The sequence below is a fragment of the Cryptomeria japonica genome, chromosome 4 (assembly GCF_030272615.1).
Source record: "Cryptomeria japonica chromosome 4, Sugi_1.0, whole genome shotgun sequence".
NCBI lineage: Eukaryota > Viridiplantae > Streptophyta > Pinopsida > Cupressales > Cupressaceae > Cryptomeria > Cryptomeria japonica.
In genome coordinates, this window is record NC_081408.1 from 740,010,510 (window position 1) to 740,024,783 (window position 14,274).

The window sequence follows — 14,274 nt, forward strand, 5'->3', positions numbered from 1 at the left end:
CAACTTGTGCATATTGCAAGAAGTATGGTCATGATGAGCATCAATGCCACACCAAGCAAGTTGATGAATTGACAAATCTTCTTAAGAAAAACAACATCAACTTGCCATCCGCCTACACAAAGAAGGATTCATCTCCTTCATCTTCCTCACAGTCTAAGGCAAAAGGGCAAGCATTTGTGGCTACAATAGGTTCTTCACAGGAGTGGATACTTGACTCAGGTGCCTCTTATCACATGGGTTCTACAAAAGAGCAATTTTCTTCATTGGAGCCATCTAAGGTACCTCACATTTACATAGGTGATGATACACAAGTAGAGTTTGAAGGGAAAGGTTCAGTTGACATGGATGATGGAACATTTGAGAATATTCTCTATGTTCCTAACTTGTCTACCAACCTTCTCTCCATCTACCAAATCACTCACTATGGGAATGGGAAAAAAGGTTGAGTTTACACTTGATTCAGTTGTGGTAAAGGAACTTGATGATGATGCTTTGGTAGCAGTGGGACAAGTCAATGACAACTCAAGGCTTTACTCATTCTCCCACTTTGTGCCAAGTTCTCCTTCTAGGGCCTTGCTTATTCATTCAAATTCAAAAAGTAAGCTATGGCATGAGCGGTTTGGTCACCTCAACTATCGCTATCTTCAACAGCTCAACACTAAATACATGGTCACAGGTCTACCTCAAATTAGTTTTTCAGAGAGTGTATGTTCAGGTTGTTCCATGGGCAAGCATCCCAAGGAGAAGTTTGATAAGGGGAAAGCTTGGAGAGCTTTGGAAGTTCTTCAACTTGTTCATAGCGATGTAGCAGGTCCATTTCCAGCACCTTCATTTAGCAAGGCCCGCTATGTCCTCATCTTTATTGATTACTACTCCCACTTCACTTGGGTCTACTTTCTCATTCATAAGAGTGAAGTATTTGACAGATTTTTGGACTTCAAGACTTGTGTGGAGAAGCAATCCAGGAAAGTGGTCAAGATTCTTCGTATAGATAATGGAAGGGAGTATGTGAACAAGAGACTTGAGGATTTTTGTACATTTGAGGGGATTGATCTTCAGTATTCTATTACATACACTCCACAATAGAACGGAGTTGTAGAATGCAAGAATAGAACTCTCAAAGAAATGGCTAGCTGTATGATACATGCACATTCTCTTGCTCCCATCTTTTGGGCAGAGGCTATCAATTGTGCCACACACATCTAGAATTGGGTTTCTCACAAAGCCTTGCAAGGTATTACTCCTTTTGAGGCTTGGGCTGGTAGGAAATTGATTGTCAGACATTTCAAAGTCTTTGGGTGGCCAGCATGGGATTGCATACCTCCACAAAAATGTAAGGCATTGGAACCTCAGAGTCGACCTTGCATATTTATTGGATATCCTGAGGGTGTTAAGGCATATAGATTGATGAATCCTGAAACACATGAGGTGTTTATTGAGAGGAGTGTTCACTTTGAGGAAAGCTCTCCTAGCTTAGCTTCTCTACCTCCTCCACCTTCCTCCATTGTGGATAGTGATGCCAGTGATTTAGATGATGAGACTCCTTCAACTCCAACTCATAGGGTTACACCTCCGCAGGGTCCACATGCAGTTGAGAAGCCTCGTTCTCCACCTCCACCTAGACCTCATTGGTCTCGACAAACACTTGATTCTGCGGGTTCTCTTGTTGGGGATCCTTTAGATACATGAAGGACTCGATCACAGCATCAGGATCTTCCACATGCATTCATTGCTACCGCTTCTAATCCACAAACATTTTGGGAAGCATCAAGGGTTCCTAAGTGGGACCAAGCTATGGAAGAAGAGTATAGTTCCTTGATGAGGAACAACACATGGGATTTATTCCATCTCCCTAAGGGGAGAAAGATGGTTTGATGTAAGTGGATCTATCGAACCAAGTTTGCAACGGATGGTAGTGTGGATAAGTATAAGGCTCGGCTTGTTGCAAAAGGTTTCTCTCAAGTTCTAGGTGTTGACTATATTGAGACCTTTGCCCTCATAGCCAAGATGAACTCCATTCTCTTGACACTTTCTATTGCTGCAGCTCATGGTTGGGTTGTACATCAGATGGATGTGAATGAAGAGTGCTTTTCTTCATGGTGATCTTTATGAGGAGATTTATATGGAGCAGCCATAGGGTTTCATTCAGGATACTTCCTTGGTTTGTAGACTAAGGAAATCTCTCTATGGCCTTAAGCAGGCCCCCAAGGCTTGGTACGCCAAGATGGATTCCTTTCTTCTCTTAGTAGGGTTCACTAGGTGTCATTTCGATTCGAATGTCTACATTTTGCGACAGGATAACTCTCACTTGATACTTGTGCTCTATGTTGATGATTTGATCATTACAGGGAGTACCACATCCATCATTAGCAGGGTCAAATCTGCTTTGCATGACAAATTTGCTATGATTGGCTTGGGTCTTTTGCACTACTTTCTTGGGATAGAGATTTCACAGTCACCTTCCAAGATTACACTATCGTAGCCCAAGTATGCTCTTGATCTACTTGCACGCTTTCATATGGCTGATTGTAAGCCTGCACCGAATCCCTTTCTTTCAGGAGTCAAGCTTGAGGCTCAGTGTTCTTCTCCACCAGTTGATGCCACTTTGTATCATCAACTTGTGGGTAGTCTCATCTACTTGACTCATACACACCCTAATATTTCATTTGCAGTTGGCATGGTTTCCAACTTCATGCAAAACCACATGAGCTTCATTGGAAAGCCGCCAAACGCATCCTACATTACATCTAGGTTACACATCACTATGGGATTCACTATGCCATAGGTACATGACTTCGCTTGGTTGGTTACACAAACTCTGATTGGGTTGGTGATCTTGATGATCGTAAGTCTACTTTAGGTTACAGTTTTCACCTTGGTTCAAGCCCCATTTGTTGGCAAAGCAAGAAGCAACATGTTATTGCTCTTTCTTCGACTAAGGCTGAGTATCGAGGAGCTGTTAACACAATGACTAAGACCATTTGGCTTCAACAGATTCTCACAGAGTTTGGGTTCACCACTCCATGGCCGACAGTTCTACATTGTGACAATCGAAGTGCTATTGCAATCTCGAAGAACCTGGTCTAGCACCAGCGAACCAAACACATTGAGATTCATATGCACTATCTCCGAGAGCTGATTCAGGAGCAAGTCATTGATTTGTAGTATTGTCCTACAACAGAGCAGGTTGCAGACATATTCACCAAACCTTTCACCGAGAGTAAGTTCCAGTAGTTGCGAGCTCTCTTGGGGGTGTGGGATGTGTCATTAGGGGGGGTCAGCTGACTTCTCCTTCCTCTCTTATTGGGGGGACTTTTTCCTCTTTAAGGTTTTGTCCTTCTTCTTTGAGAGTTATTTTGTACATTCATCTCTCTTTTGGGGGGGAGTTTTTTCCCACTGGGTTTTCTCCCTTTCTCCATTTGTGAGAGATTGCATTGCATAGTTTTGCTTGCATTTGCATATTGTACATGGGTACCTATCTTGGCCTAGCAGCCAGGACCCATCTTGCATTGTTGGCTTGAGTCTTCATTCCCCTAAGTTGCACTTAAGGGGGGATGTTGGTGTAAATAAATATTTATTATGGATATTATTACACTTTACTTAAGTTAACTTAGGATAATGCATCTCTTCGTAGTTTGGATTTGAGACACTTAGGGATGGAGCTTGTAGGAGAAATTCCACCTTTTGTGGTCTTATTTTGCTGTTACACTCCACATTCGGTGGGCCATCCACCTCTTATGGAATATTATATTATTTCTCCTACCTACCCCTAGTATTTCTTACCTACCCTTGTTTCTCATTGAGCCACATGTCATGATTGTGTGCTCTTACATCCATATGGCATTGCCTATATAAGTAGGCCTATATTCATTGTAGTGGAGAATCCAGGTGATCATTTGCATATTGATGAGAATACAGTTTGTTCTTGTCATTCTTTTGTCTCTATTTTATACTTTTCATTGTGCCCTTGATCTTGGCAAAATCTCACAAAGACTAAACATTTCTAGAATTTAGTTGACCTACAACTCAATTTTAAATTTTGAATGCATGTTTGGAACCTACAAAATACAATCCAATCTTTGAACCTTGATAGCCTTGAACTACAAACATGCAACTCATACTTTGGAGTCTGATTTGGGTGTCAGATTTCTACTTGGTAAATTGGTGCCACTTTTTTTGGTGTTTTAACTCATGGTTTGTAATTAACACTTAATGGTTGTGTAGTACTTCTTAAATTTGTAAGATGCTTATAATGGAGGTATTGGGTTGTGAGTTTGTATGTATTTAATACTATCAAAATTACTCTAGATCTCTTGCTGGTGATACCCTTGTAATGTCTTTCATAATACATTGGGTTACCTGGGGCTACGATGTTTTTCTCTTAAAAAGGTGTTTCCCATGTACACTTGTGTTATGGTATGATTTTGTTTATATTTTCAATGTGTAAATAGCCTTTATGTAATCATATAGATCTTACAATTTGTGTAATACTCTCCTCCAATTAGTTAAGGAAGGTTTTTTACATAACTTGATCCCTTTCAATAAAAAATGATAAAATTTAAATAAAAAAACATAAAGAGAACACACAATTCACGAGTTTAGTCATAGCACATGGATATATAATTGACATTGATTAAAATCATGGTTTCACCATATACATAAGGTATGTCTCTCAACTAAAATTGAATGAGTTGAGAAGGTTTATACATAATATTTTCTCAAACTAAACATCTCCAAATAACCACCATTTGATTAAAACCTATTCCTACACACTCTATAAAATACTATGCATAGTTTTACCATACAAGATAGTTAAACCACAACATATACATCCATTGTGATAACTAAATTAACTAATTTATTCATCCTACAACTAAATGATCTAGAAACACAAATGTAGAAATTACAATTCATAAAAACATTATGCTAAACTAGATATCATAATCAAATCACTTACAAAAAAATATTAAAATAATCAAGCTAAAGTAACACAATAGTCTAATGTATCAAAGTCACAACATATGCATCATAGAATACATAGTCAAACATTAAATGCCAATATAAAACATCATTGATAAAGTATCTCAATGACAATACAAACTATAACAAAAAGGTATAGTATCAAAAACATGTATAAACGAGCATTTATACAAGACACATGCACTTGAGGCATTACATTCAGTTTTGTATAAAACAACAATTACTTTGCAAGGCATCCCCTTGACTATTTAGTTGCAACCCACAATTTGTATTTAGCATAACTTGTTTTCTAACACACAATAACATCTTTGTCATCTAATTTTGAGTTTACTATGCCACGTTTTAGCTTAGAAATGTAGTGAGCCACTAGCGTGACCATTGATTTTAATATTTTTTTTGTGTTGTAATGAAATCATTTATTGTAAATAAATGTAATGATGAATATAATTTATCTTGTTCATTTACTTACAGGCTATCCTTGGCACATGACATGAGAAGTTGTCAATCTATTTATGTTTCCTTAGAAATTCTTATATTCTTAAGATCATGAAATTTGATTTGGACAGGTTCATCCTTATTTTGTCTAAATATTGTGTCTTTTGTGATTGCATTGCTTGAAATATTTTTCAATGTATTTTCACATTGACAATCCAACATACATTTGAATGACATGTATTGGTGGCAATTGTTTTAGCTTAGCACCAAGAATAATATAGCATCCACCATATGGGCTTTTACTGTGACATGAAAATGTTTACACAACTTAGGTGTCAATGTGTTCTAGCAACCCTTGTTCAATAAAGCCCATTTCATCAATTAGAATGTAGTGAATGAAATCATACTTTCTTGGAAAGTTGATAGAACTTGACCTTAAAGCTAGGGTTAGTGTCTTTTATTCATTACATGAAATGTTGCATGAATAATTGGTGCTTTTATGCTATGTGAATAGATAACATAAGGATTGAAAATATTAGAATGAGAGTGAATAGAGAGACATGTGATGAGAATACATCTAACTTCAATTAGATTGTGCCATTTTTTACTATATAATTATATTAAATATTTTTTTGAAAATGGTTCAAAACTAAATATAAATTGACTTCAATATATAAGATTCATTATTTAATAATAATAAAAATTTAATTAATAAATTACATATGAAAATAATAATACTATGTATGAAATAAATCATTTATACTAATAATAAATTCTTTTAAAATACACTTCAAAAATATTTTTAAACATCAGAATAAAAATAATTTATTTTTTTAATAAATAATTATATTAATGAAATTTTTAATATTTAATAATAATTATGAGATTTAAAAAATCAATAGTACAAAGAACAATACATTTTAGCTGACTATGGGGCTGAAAATTCCACACTTTACCAACCAAAAAATAATTATAAAATAATGTAATTCACAATTATATATTGAAGAATATTTTTGAAGTCTAATATTAGAAAACAAAATTTCAACAGCCCAATTTATTTTTTTCCCAAAAAAATGCTGCACAGTTCCTCCAAAAGCTTCGTTTTCTGATTCTAATGTAAGCCCTTCCCCTAGAACCTTCACTTGAATCTCCTAAGCAGTTTAAGAGCTTTTGTCACTCAGATTACAATTACTGGAAGAATTTTGACATTGGATGGTAACTTGATGCCAACTTAAGCATTCTAACTTAAAGTATGTTAGATGACAATTAAGTGAAACCTTAATAGTAGAATACTGGTTGAGATAATGATTATGGAAGAAAATTGGCCACCTTGACCCTCACAATCCATCTCTGTCTTCATCATCTGAACTGCAATGGCCGGAGTAGAATGGCAGCAATGTCAACAGCACTACCTTTAGAAGACTCTCCTTAACTCCCCAACTCCCTTGCACAAAAAGAAATTTTTATTATTGATTTAGACCCCTCTCAGGTGCCGTAATTCAACAGTTCAATCACATTAGGACACCATTACTGTAGATGCTTATGATCAACGGCAGAAAATTAGTTGGTATACCTGCAATAAGCCAAATTGTTTGTTTGTTTCATGTTACATTGCAGTAGTCAACAACAATGGAATGGACCAGGGCAGGGAGTTGGTGGTAAGTATTTCTTACATTCTACTCCATTACCCGAATGTATGTCATTCTCTACTTGTTAAGCTACAAACCATCCTACCAAACCTACGTTCATTTGCTATACTATTTATCTAGTTCCCCTCCATATCATTGCACTCACACACCCATCTCTGCACTCTTTCAGCGTGCATATTGCTGTAGAAAACTTACAAGAACAAAAATGGCCAGAAGAGTGGATGTCATGGTCTCCCCCAAAAAGCTGCTCATTGAGATTTTGGGTGTACTACTTTTGGCTCAGGGTGTTGCAGCAGTGACCAGGCATTACTCATTCAATGTGAGATTATCTCCTTTTGGAAGCTTTGTTTTCTTCATTTGGCAAAATCTTATCTCAGACCACATTGATAAGATTCGTAAACATTAGTTGTTGTAGAATGTACTCCATTATAAGTGGCACTTTTCTTTTCTTTTTTAAAGTTTGTAAACATGGGTCATGCCTGAATGTACTGCATCATCAATTTGTTGCAGGAGTGATCAGACATCACTTAAATTCAATGTGAGATTAGACTTTTGTTTAATTTTGAGAATCTCATTCCAAACCACATTCTAGAATGTACTCCATGGCAGTTACACCACATTCTATCCATATATCCACTATAATTTAACAGGCTGCCCTACTACAATGGCAACAATTGTAGTGATAAAGTTGAACCCAGGTCATAGTCTTAAGAGCATCTCATTACCATTAGGCTACTGTTGAGAATCTCATTTCCAACCATATTCTAGAATGTACTCCACGGCAATTACACCACATTCTATCCATATATCCATTATTGTTTTATAGGCTGTCTTACCACAATGGCAACAATTATAGTGGTATATCGAACCTAGGTCATAGTCTTAAGAGTATCTCTCATTTCCATTAGCCTACATGCATTTGGATAATGCATTATGAGCTTGAATTTGTAATATACATGTGTTTTTCTTGATGTGTTATAAATGCCACATTTATCTGTTTTTTTTTATAATTTGTGTGCAGGTGAGGCAGAAAAATGTTACTCGACTCTGCAAGACAAAACCATTGATTACAGTGAATGGCAAATCTCCAGGACCTACAATTGTTACTCGTGAAGGAGATCGTCTTGTGATTAAAGTTCATAATCATGTGAAAGACAACGTCTCAATTCACTGGTATGTTCTACCGATTTGATGGTTTACAGATGGTAAAGGATATATTGATTAGTATGTAAGTATTTATACTGTATTGTGTTATTACAGGCATGGAGTTAGGCAGATGAGATCTGGGTGGGCTGATGGACCTGCTTATATAACCCAATGCCCAATCCAAACAGGAATGACTTATGTTTACAACTTCACGGTGACTGGACAGAGAGGAACTCTATGGTGGCATGCTCATATATCTTGGATAAGAGCCAGTGTACATGGAGCCTTTATCATCTATCCCAAATTACATGTTCCATACCCATTTCCAAAGCCACACAAGGAAGCGACTATAATTCTTGGTAATAATTCTAAATAAAAAGTTGCTTCCACTTTTAAAGCTTAAAAAGTCTATGAGTTTCCTTAAATGATTCTATTGGGTTCAATGTATAACTGTATCGTATACGTAGGGGAATGGTGGAATACAGATACTGAGAAAGTGATCGCTCAGGCTCTTCAAAATGGAGGAGGACCCAACGTCTCAAATTGCTACACTCTTAATGGACATCCTGGGCCTCTTTACAACTGCTCGGCTAATGGTAAAGATGCCCATTAGATTTTTTCAAGGAAAAAAAAGGCAAAGTTCTAATAATAACATTCTAAGATTAGATAGTCTCTCAACTTTTCTTTTTATCTCATCATAATGCTGCATACTCTCAAGAACATTCATCAAACCGTACTCTCAAAAGAGTTCTATTCACTGAAAGTACTTACTTCATAAACAAGATTCCAGTAGGAAGTATTTCACCATCCTTTTAGTTTTTATAGATGTTTGATTTTGACTGACTTCCCATTTCAACCTTGGTATGGAAAAGGTTTGGCTAAAAGATAACCTCATCAAGTGGTTTCGTAACCTAAAACCAACGTCCCACTTTTGCCGGAAAAGTTTCATCTCATATTCCATTCTTCTTTTTATCCTAAATCAATGGCCGACTTCCTGGCCCTAGGTTTATATTATATTCCATTTTTCTGTTTAGAGCATCCTTTCTCATTCTCTTTCTACATACATTCTCCCTTTAATCTTATTATTATTATTATTATCTGTTTCCTCGTCCTTTCAATCATTTGGTAGATTCCATCTTATTATCATTTTATTCTGAAGTCTTAAACCCCACCTGCTAAACAACATATTAAGTTTAGAGAATGTTAGTCAAACATTTTCAAGTTTAGAAATGTAAATTTAATATATGTAATTTAAACAATTCAATTTGATAATAATGTTTCATTGAATTATACTCTTAAAACTGGTTAATATGACATATTCTCCCATATTGTTTGGTCAACCATTTTCTATTTTATAATAGATTGAGAGTTGTTGAATACCCCACCATCTGTTCTACGCTGCACTGCATCTACTTCTACAGTACTGTTGACCCATTAAGGTCAAATAAGTGATAATTCATATACTCGTAACTTTCCCTTGGATGTTCACACTTCGTAATCACCTCAATTGACTGTTCAACTCAATGATGCTATTGAGTTCATGCTTATCATGATGTTTCCTTATCTCATTATTCTCTCACATTTCAATTGATACCTTCTGAACTCCACGTACTATTGAGGGTGGTTGGTATATAGTTGTCTAGACATTTGATAAATGCCATTTTTCCTAGTTTGTTCGTCTGTTCTTTTTTACATCAATTGGCTTGTCTAGTATTAGTTGTATTAACTAATCGTTTGCTTTATTTTGGGTTTTTGGACATTGAATTCAAATTAGAAAGATATATCAATTAATTTTGAAAAAAATAAAAAATATAGATGAATTGTTATTCATAATTAACTAAACTGTTCTTATCATTTTTATTTTTATATTGAATTTGCAAAGTTTTATATAAAATCTTTTCTATTTATTTCAAACAATTCCCTATCATTTTCTAATTGATGTTTTAGATTCCATCTACCATTAGGGACTGCTAGTTTACAATTGGCTAATTTCACATCAACTAACTTGTTTTCAACACAAAAAACCAGAATTCTTAACTTTAATCCATACTACTTTTCAATCTAGCACAGCATAGATACTTCTAGTTTCTGCAGATACATTCATTTATATGAAACATGTTATCCATCTAACATACAAACTACTAGTTTCTGCAGATGCATTCATTTTGTATGAAACATGTTATCTAACAGGCAAACTACTGATTGCTGCAGATACATACATTCTGAAGGTAATTCCAGGGAAGACCTACCTTCTCCGTATCATTAACGCTGCTCTCAATGATGAAATGTTCTTCAGTATTGCAAACCACTCAGTGACAGTTGTAGAAGTGGATGCAGTATACACAAAACCCTTCAAAACAGACATCTTTCTCATCACACCAGGCCAAACAACTAATGTGTTACTCACAGCCCACCCAAACACATCCCTCCATCATCACAAAAACTTCGCCATTGCAGCTCGGCCTTACGCAACAGGCCAGGGAACATTTGACAACACCACCATAGCGGGCATTGTCACATATTCCAAAAAGACGCACTTCAACTTCACCCACTTCAAAAATTCCTCCCTGCCAAAACTCCCAGCCTTTAACGACACAAACTTTGCCACAAACTACACCCTGAAGCTAAAAAGCCTGGCAAACGCACAGTATCCTGCAGCAGTGCCCAAGACTGTAGACAGAAAATTCTTTTTCACAGTGAGTCTAGGCCAAAACCCTTGCCCAAAAGGCTTTAAATGCGGAGCCCCCAACAATACCAAATTCACAGCCTCCATCAACAACATATCTTTTGTCATGCCCACTGTTGCTCTTCTGCAATCACATTACTCTGGCAAGATGAAGGGGATTTACAAGACCAATTTTCCTGACAATCCTCCCTTTGTTTTTAACTACACTGGGACTCCTCCCAACAATACTTCTCCCATGAATGGGACAAGGGCAAAGGTTCTCAAGTTCAATACCACTGTGCAGCTGATATTGCAGGACACAAGCATTGCTGGGATTGAGAGCCATCCTCTGCATCTTCATGGCTTCAATTTCTTCGTTGTGGGTCAGGGATTTGGAAACTATAATAAGACCAAGGACTCACCCAAATTTAATCTGGTTGATCCGATCGAAAGGAATACTGTAGGTGTGCCTAATGGAGGATGGGTGGCTTTGAGATTCAGGGCTGATAATCCAGGTATTTCAGTCTAAACGGTTCCTTATATGATATTTGTACTTGATCGATTATGGTGATGATAATTACAATTCTGCTATGATACTTCAACTTGATTTTTTATGTAAGTTTGTGTGCAAGCATTGTTTTGAGTCAACGAATTTAGAGGTTTTGGACCACATTTCATGATTAAATGAGAATCATATTTTTATCATAATGAGAAATAGAATTATATTTCTAACATGTCCTCTTTTTACAGGTGTATGGTTCATGCATTGCCATTTGGAGGTCCACACCTCATGGGGGTTGAAGATGGCTTGGATTGTTAAGAATGGGAAGGGGCCATTACAATCTCTTCCTCCTCCTCCTGCTGATCTTCCTCCCTGCTAAGACTCGAAATATTTTATACATTACTTATTTCAATTATATTTTTTTAAAAGACCAGAGCTCTTTTCTAATAAGTTGGGGAGGATGCCACCTAGAATGTCTGTGCCTATCATAAAGCTCTCGGAGTGTGCCAAGTTGCTTCATTGCACAGTTTTTCTGTGAGAGCATGGCTATATTATTACTAGCGACATTTGGTATTGTATTGTGCCAATAAGAATACCGAATTTAAAATTGTTGTATTTTGTGTTGTAGTGACAACTGTTTTTTCAATAAAATTATATTTTTTTGAATTTTATATATTTTCTCTTCAATGTTTGATAACAATGATTGGGTAAAATGACTATGTAAATAGAAAGCATTTACTTAAGTTTCAGTTAAATTATGTAAATAGAAGGCATCTACTTAAATCTCAATCAAACAATGTAAAAAGAAAAACATCTATTTAACTTTCAATCAAACAAATTAAATAGAAAGCATGACTTAAGTCTCAATCAAACTAAGTATACAATAAGAAACATAGGATGAAAGAAAGCGTTAATTTGTTAAAAAATGGAACATGATACTTAAGTTGTTAAAGTGCATGAGATCCATATTATACTGATATACAACAATTTAAAATATATTGAAAAATTGTAATTGTAGATAAATATTAAAAATGCTTTACTATATGTGTCTAAGTAAATTAAAGCATTCAAAATAATTAATGATTAAATTAATTTAGATTTAGGAATTGAGCCTAGACAAAATTTAAAAATTATGTTTAAATTGATGGAGAGAAGTAGACTCTTAGTTCTATGTGTGATAAGAAAAATATTTTGTTCAAACAAGTAATTTATTGTTGACTCTCGAATATGTTATCACATCTACATCAATAGGGTTCCAATAAAGTTTAAAAGAAATCATATTTTATTTGGGGTCAAATTTGCATAAGAAATATTGATTCTCATAGTTGTGGTCTTAGACTTCTATGTGTCCCTAATTGGGTTGGATAAATGGGGATGACAAAAAAACCCCAAACCTACTCTATTTAATGGGGAAAGGTAAAATTTACAACTTGTTGGTGTCCCCTCAATTTTCCATTAAAATTTCAAGCTTGTGGGTTGCCTTATGGTGTCTCTTCTCTTTTCAGTATTTGTATTTCTTCGCTTTGAACATATGTCATTGAACCTTTAAACAGTTCAAAAGGTTCAAGGTTCAAGGTTCAAAGTGCATTTTAGGTAATGTCTTTGGCGGCCTTTGTCTTAACTAAAGCAAGCGCGTTATCGTTATGTGTTTTGAACTTTGAACTCGTGAACCTTTTTGGTTCAAGGTTCAAAAGGTCCTTTTGCGTGAGTCATGGCTATGTAATGTTATTTAACAAGCAAGTGTAAATGTGTTTAAGTTGGTATTGAACTTGAACCTTGAACCATTTGCATTCTCGGTTCAACGGTTCAAAGTTCAAAGTCCTTTCACTTGTTAGTTATGATTATTGCTCATTCCCGGTATTATTTTGAGCCGCTGGTTCATTGTTGTTCTCACTGAATGAACTTGAACCATTGAACTCCTTGTGAGATGTTTCAAGGTTCAAAAAGTTCACTGTAAGCTAATTCTAAGGATTTTGATAACACTGGAGGCAACACAGTAAGAAGGAATATTCCTGGCATCTAACAGTTTAAAATTCTAAATTTGGAAAGTAATCATGAGGACATTAACTATTTGTGTGGAGGTGATGGGAAATTAAGAAAGTGTCAGGTTTTCAATCAAATCACTGTTACTTCACACATTTAAATGAATCATTATAAAGCGTGTGTAGATTTTTCTTGATTTTCTTCCCATTTGCTTAAAAAGACATGTAAATTCATAAGCAAATTTGTAAAGGCTGTAGCTATTATAATTGAATGAACTAGAGATGCCAAAGGTAAATTCAACTCTACTTTCTTGAGAGGGTTTCACGGATTCATGGTGGTAATAGGTGAGTTCAGAGAATTTCTCTATACTGTATTTCTTTAGTTCAGAAGATTTGTCAGTGTAAGAAGAAAATCTTTGGTTTGTTGGAGTTGAATTCCATCCTGCTTTAGAATTGCTTGATAGAAAGTATAAGTAGGCATTATGAGGCCGATATTGCTGAAACTTGGCCGAACATCATGTTTAGTGAGCATACTGCCAGAATTAGATGATACTTCTTTAAAGCTCATGCCGACCTAGTGGATTTCTTAGAAAGAGCCAAAAACCTTGAAGCTGGTTCAATAATGGAGAAAATTGTAAGAAGTGGTCTCGTTGAAGCCGTTGCATTTCCACTTGATGCCCCATGTCCAGATTTGGTAATAGTCTGTATGAATAGGTATGATGCTACAAATAGATGTATAAGAACCAGTAGTGGCGAGCTGTTAGTTGATATTAACAAGGAAACAACAATGGTGGCGATGGGAATCTCACATAAGGAGTCATATGACACTAGTACATTCAGGGCTAATTTTTGATAACTGTTTTGCAGAATTGCGACTACTTTTCGTCGGACTGTCGAAAAAGTAGTCATCGAAAA

The 14,274-nt window shown here is 35.8% G+C and overlaps 1 protein-coding gene across 1 annotated transcript; it reads left to right on the top strand.

Annotated features, from left to right (window-relative positions):
- Window positions 1-7,195: 7,195 nt before the first annotated feature.
- On the top strand, window positions 7,196-12,048 carry LOC131027436 (laccase-4). The gene is made up of 6 exons (XM_057957494.2): window positions 7,196-7,383; window positions 8,086-8,237; window positions 8,325-8,569; window positions 8,678-8,806; window positions 10,422-11,390; window positions 11,626-12,048. Exons 1-6 carry the CDS (start codon window positions 7,270-7,272, stop codon window positions 11,754-11,756), a joined length of 1,740 nt encoding a protein of 579 aa, XP_057813477.1. The 5' UTR covers window positions 7,196-7,269; the 3' UTR covers window positions 11,757-12,048.
- Window positions 12,049-14,274: the final 2,226 nt, after the last annotated feature.

Excerpts from the sequence above, each read along its gene's own strand:
- LOC131027436 (XM_057957494.2), top strand. The coding sequence starts at position 7,270 with ATGGCCAGAAGAGTGGATGTCATGGTCTCCCCCAAAAAGCTGCTCATT. Across the intron at positions 7,384-8,085 it reads CCAGGCATTACTCATTCAAT|GTGAGGCAGAAAAATGTTAC; the intron begins GTGAGATTATCT and ends ATTTGTGTGCAG. Across the intron at positions 8,570-8,677 it reads GGAAGCGACTATAATTCTTG|GGGAATGGTGGAATACAGAT; the intron begins GTAATAATTCTA and ends TCGTATACGTAG.